The sequence below is a fragment of the Lygodium microphyllum genome, chromosome 28 (assembly GCF_053477565.2).
Source record: "Lygodium microphyllum isolate KBCC chromosome 28, Lygodium_microphyllum_v1.1.10, whole genome shotgun sequence".
In the NCBI taxonomy this organism is placed as follows: Eukaryota; Viridiplantae; Streptophyta; class Polypodiopsida; order Schizaeales; family Lygodiaceae; genus Lygodium; species Lygodium microphyllum.
Window position 1 is genome coordinate 87527942 of NC_141162.1, and position 5752 is coordinate 87533693.

Below are 5752 nucleotides of genomic sequence, written 5' to 3' on the forward strand. Positions count from 1 at the left end.
CGAAAAGGGATTCAAAGCCCTCTACCTTAACCTTCAGAAAGGCAATGTATACAGTTGACCTGCATAGTGTCTCACTTTTCTTAGTCCTACCGAAACTGATAGAACCTTGAGTTCACCAGCAGAATTTGCCAACAGCTCGTAGATATCATGAAGGAGCATATCTTCAAGCTTAGCTTTGCCTCTGTTTGGGGTTAGCCCGTGGCATCTTTAATGATGTATTGTAAACATACCTGATAGTAATATCAAAATATTTTTCCACGCATTTAAAAGTAACAGCTGTTAAGTAACATAACCAGCTACGACAATGTGTTGCATGTCTACTGCATTTACTCTACTTATTTTATATGTTTTCTACAGCATCTATTGACATCTAAGGCATCTTTTGATGTCCATTGGCCACTGTACCCTACCATCATGTCAGATGGTCCTTTGTTGGTTGGTTAACATTTATAATCCACCCACATTTCATGAGGCAAGATCTTCTTGAGTTGAAATATCTTAAGCTATAACCCACTTTGGGCTAACAAATGCAAGTCTGTCCACTAAGCTTGTTTCAGATTTAAGGATGGATGCAGCATATAAGCCTCTTACCCGCAGAAAGGAATAATTTGTTCAAGTGATAATGTTTTTTTTAAATCATGCATGAATTTGTATTCATAAAATAAATAGAGACAGGATCATCTAGGTGCGGCGGGCTATATATCAAACTGGACCCCTCATCCAAATCATGTCCCAAAATGTTAAAATGCCCACCGTTCAGAATAAAATCATCAAATCTTACCACCAGATAAGTCCTCTCTCAAAAGACTGAACAAGACTAGGTTGATAAGCACCTACTTCACTTGGACAAATGAATTGACTCAGGCATCATTATCATGAAGGTGCAAGAAACAACCTATACAGCCTACAATACACAAACAGAGTTGTAATGGATTTGGCACAACTGTGCCCTTAACAACTTTGAGCATGGAGCAAATACACAATAAGCAGGTGGCAGTCTTGTTTAAGTTCATGATCACAATAGACACAGCTAGGAGCAACCATTGCAGCAATACAATAAAACACCCCATTATAATGTGTAAGGGCACAATCAACCAACACATTACTCCTTCAACTCTTCCACACACAAGTACACATTTGCACATTCCAATGGATGTAATTTGCCTTGATTAGTAGAGCACTTATTCCAGAGAACGGACCAAGTGACTGCAAATAGCATGAATGCCATCTGGTCCATCTTCTGGATTTGAAGGAAACCCCTTTTTGAGGGCAAGAGGCATTTTACTTCATGTTGGACATTCCATGATATTAGTTATAGATTACCATATGCAAAGGCCCCATTGATAGAAAACAAGTTCCCACTTGCTCCGCATAAAAAAAAGCCTCGCATTACATCGTGTTGAAAAAATAGTGAATAAATCAAGGATGAACTAGAAATGGCTGAAAGCCTCCGCAAGCTCCGTAGTAGTAATGCAATCAACATTTGAGAGCACTGGCATCAAATCCAGGCATCTCAAAAGTGGTTGAAAACTTCTCCACTGCATCCTTCAAATTTTCAATGTCCTTGTTGTTTGTCAGTCCTTTCTGAAAGTCTCGAAGCAGCTTGCCATGCTCTTTCTGGATGGCCAAGGTGATATTCACTGCCTGAGACAGGAAGTCTGCAATCTGCTCAAAATCGGCTTCCTTCAGACCTCTAGATGTCATGGCAGGAGTCCCTAGTACATAATCAAGAAAACAGTCAGCCTTCCAACAAAACCAAACTCATATACAACTCAGCTATGATATAACAAGCTATTCACCTATGCGAACTCCTCCAGGTGCAAGTGCACTACTGTCCCCATAAACAGCATTTTTATTAAGAGTGATATTGCAGAGGTCACACACCTTCTCCACCTTGTTCCCTACAATGACAGAACAAGATTAAGCTTCGCAAAAGATCAAGCTTCTCAAGTCTGCTTTGCATGCCATTACTGAACCATGTTATGTTATAAAGCCTGCCACATATTTACCAGTGAGACCAAGAGGTCGAAGATCCCACAGAACCAAATGATTCTCTGTCCCATCAGTGACTAACTTGTAACCTTTCTTCATCAGGGCATTTCCAAGCGCAACCGCATTTGCTCTAATTTGCTTTGCATAAATCTTGAAGCTGGGGCTCAGTACTTGTTTCAAGGCTACAGCCAGTGCAGCAATCTGATGGTTGTGTGGCCCTCCTTGGAGGGATGGAAACACAGCAAAGTTGATCTTATCTTCATAATCATAATGGCTTTCCTCAGTCTGGCCTTTCTTAAGAGGCTTTGGTCCCTTTCTGTAGAAAATCATGCCTGCCCTAGGCCCTCGCAGGCTCTTGTGTGTGGTGGTTGTTACCACATCACAATATTCAAAAGGGTTGTTGGCCTCCTGCAATAAAGTAAAGATGTGTTTATAAAGTAACAGGCCTCCAGCCAAAAAGTTGCTGCTAACCTTACAGATAATGCACCTAGGAAGGGAACTCGGGCTCTCATGAGATCATTCTACTAAAGCATACTCAATCACCAGACTAAAGTAAATATTCTACTATCTTGAATGAAAGCACTACTACACCAAGCGACACTGCATTACTACATGAGATAGTGGACAGATTTCAGGACCAAAACACTATGAATCGAAGATCTGCTACCTAACAATTAAAATGCAGCTAAGGACCAGGCAAGCATGAGAGAACTTCCATCAGAGAATGCCCATCCACTTCTAAACCTTGCAGGTACCCAATTTGAGTAGAAGCACACCCAGACTATGCACAGTGGGGAAAAAGAAGCTACAGAAACAGCAGATCTGTGCAAATGTCAAAAGATATGAGTTGGCATAACAGTACACAAACACTGAATGTTCAAAAACTTGCTGCAGATAGAATCAGATCTAAGGACAGGAAGAAGCTACTGACCTCAGCTGCAACAAGACCACTTATGTGAGCCATGTCGCAAAGAAGGTAAGCACCACATTTGTCAGCCACAGCACGGAACCTTGCATAGTCCCAATCACGAGGGTAAGCACTACCGCCACAGATGATCATCTTGGGCCTGAAGTCAAGCGCCTTCTCCTCGAGCTTCTCATAGTCGATGTATCCGGTCTTGGGATCAACCTTATAGGGCAAGCTCTCAAAGTAGATGGAAGTGGCGGAAATCTTCTTGCCACCAGACGTGTAGTAGCCATGGGTCAGGTGTCCACCGGAGGGCAAGTCGAGCCCCATGATGCGGTCATGCGGGTTGAGAAGCGCCGTGTAGGCAGCAAAGTTGGCGGGGCTGCCAGAGTAGGGCTGCACATTCACGCCCCATTTGTCTGCGTCGAGGCGGAAGGCCTGGAGGGCGCGGGCACGGCAGAGGTTCTCGATCTGGTCGATGTATTCATTGCCGCCGTAGTAGCGGTTGCCAGGGAGGCCCTCGGAGTATTTGTTGGTGAGGGCGGAGCCAAGGGCCTCGATGACGGCCTGCGAGGTGAAGTTTTCGGAGGCAATAAGCTCGATGCCGTGGGATTGGCGGACCTTCTCCTTCTCGATAAGGGCGAAGATCTCATCGTCGACGGCCTTGAGGGGGGTATTGCCCCACTCTGCGACAGAGGAGGAAGCCATAGCTGCTGAATCTTCACAAGCTAAAACCCCAGAGAGTGAAGCAAGGAACGGGTGAAAGAGAGAGAAAGAGAGAGAGACAGAGATCTCTAGATGAGAATGGAAATGTTGTGGGTTTTCTTGCTTTTCTTGTGTGCATATCCCCTTGATGGGAGAGGGAGACCACCCTTGCCCTTATGTAGTTGTAAGTTCTTTAGTACCCATCCTTTATGTCCCTTGTTACTAGCTGGTGGTTGCTCCTACACTACAACACCCAACTTCCCATGTTGGTGGCCACACTTTTGCATCAGACGTTAAGGCATACACATTCTGGCATTGTCTTATAGTATTAACATTTATGACATCACCATTATGCAAGGCCCCTGTTATCTTGAGTCACCTATGTTTTACTTAAACAAAGTTAGCCGTGCTCATATAATAATAATTACATTGACATTAGGCAAGTCCCCTAGTAACATGACTAGTGTTGTAAAGAAACAAAGGTTTAGTATTAAAGGAATCACAAAAACTATAAAAGAGAACCTCAAAATTGATCGAGATAAATGCATTCTCATTGTATGTTTGAAAATTGCCATTTAAAGCTTGGAAAACCTGCAAGTTTTTAACTTGAAGGTTGTTTTTATCAACAATCAAAAATGTTTTCCATGAACATAGAGCATGACCTAACCTTTCTTTCACTTGGAAATCTGTACAAAGGACAAAAATGATCCACCACAATTGAGAATACTACACACATCCCAAGCAACATCTCATGAGAATGTTGTACACAATTGCTTGGAAATAACTGATTCCACTCAAGCATTCACCCATCTAATCAAGGATTTAATCGCTAAGTGAACATTCAAGTAGTAGCAGTATGATAGACTCTACAATTGAACACATCAACATCTAGAACCTCTTTTTCATTTGTTTTTAAATCTTCAAATGTGCCTAGGGGATGTCTTATTTTGGATATGTGCCCAATGTATGTTGTGATTATGAAGATATCCGCACAAGTTTACTTTTCTACTAAACTCATTAAGGACAAATTACCTCACAATAAACTCAAGAGGTTATTGACAATGGAAGGTGGCTCAAGATGGTAAATGGTACCCCTTTGTCTAACGCCCTAGAATAAACCTCAACATCTTAAACTTTGTCATTGAACAATGCAAGGCAAGTCAATACTACTGGCTCCATGCCTATATAATAATTTAAGGTGAAATAATATATCATGCCACTTAAGTATCTCCTCTAAGTATTAGTAAAGAATCAATGCACGGGAGCAGGCTTAGAGGGTGACTTGAGATAGGGGTGAGAGCATGTCCCATTGTTGCAAGCATCTCATGTCACACGCCCATGCACTCTCAATTTAAAAATGGCATCATATTCTAAGACAAAGACATGGATGTAAAGATTGAGATGGTCTTGGTCATATCTTTGAGAGATGGTTCACTTCATAGTTTGAGATATGTTGTGCTTCATTTGATCAAAGGTAAGGTAATTATTATGAATAATTATAAAAAGTGACATATAGTGTAACATTATTAGTTATTCGAATGAAATTTTATTATGAAATGTGAGGGGTGAGAATCAATGTTTTTGGGAATTAAAAAAGGCATAGCATAACTTTCCTTTTATATTAGGAAGAATGTTTGTGTCTTGCCGTTTGGTAAGCTTGGCACGAGTTTAAATGGTAAAGCTTCAACTTTGTAATGTTAAGGTGGACAATGCTTTTAAGTAAAGGCTACTTGTTGAGGCACACATCATGTTGACATAGTGCTTTATTGACATCACCCTTAGATCTACCCAACTTCCTTCTTCCTCCACTCACCAACCACAACACCATGCTTCCACCACTCCTAATTACCCAAAATATCTTTGTGCCTATGATTTATTACTTTTTCACATTATTTCCTCTTTATTGAGACCAACATAGGTTGTTGTAAAGCCTAAGATTGCTTTTGTGTAGTTTCATATTAGATATATTTTTCTCTAACAAAATAAAAGGCTTTGCTAGTTTTATATAAGAAAATCTTGATATATATTTTATTTGGAAGCCTCTAATTGGTCCTACCAATAGTAGTATAGATTGGACTTGAGAACAACTATACGATAGTCCTTCATTGGTTGTGAAATATTAAGAATGTTTAAGAAATCCAAGTCCTC

The 5752-nt window shown here is 41.0% G+C and overlaps 1 protein-coding gene across 1 annotated transcript; it reads right to left on the reverse strand.

Moving 5' to 3' along the window:
* Positions 1–978: 978 nt before the first annotated feature.
* On the reverse strand, positions 979–3771 carry SHM4 (serine hydroxymethyltransferase 4). Its single transcript, XM_087669902.1, has 4 exons — positions 2924–3771; positions 2010–2400; positions 1800–1901; positions 979–1715 (listed from the first exon to the last, which is right to left on the reverse strand). The coding sequence occupies exons 1-4, from the start codon at positions 3605–3607 to the stop codon at positions 1477–1479; spliced, it is 1416 nt and encodes a 471-aa protein (XP_087526028.1). The 5' UTR covers positions 3608–3771; the 3' UTR covers positions 979–1476.
* Between the last annotated feature and the right edge of the window lie 1981 nt (positions 3772–5752).

Bases quoted from the DNA above. Each gene is read 5' to 3' on its own strand.
- SHM4 (XM_087669902.1), bottom strand. From the start codon at position 3,607: ATGGCTTCCTCCTCTGTCGCAGAGTGGGGCAATACCCCCCTCAAGGCC. The intron at 2,401-2,923 runs GTCAGTAGCTTC...ACTTTATTGCAG, and splicing joins GTGGTCTTGTTGCAGCTGAG to GAGGCCAACAACCCTTTTGA. The intron at 1,716-1,799 runs GTGAATAGCTTG...ATTATGTACTAG, and splicing joins ACCTGGAGGAGTTCGCATAG to GGACTCCTGCCATGACATCT.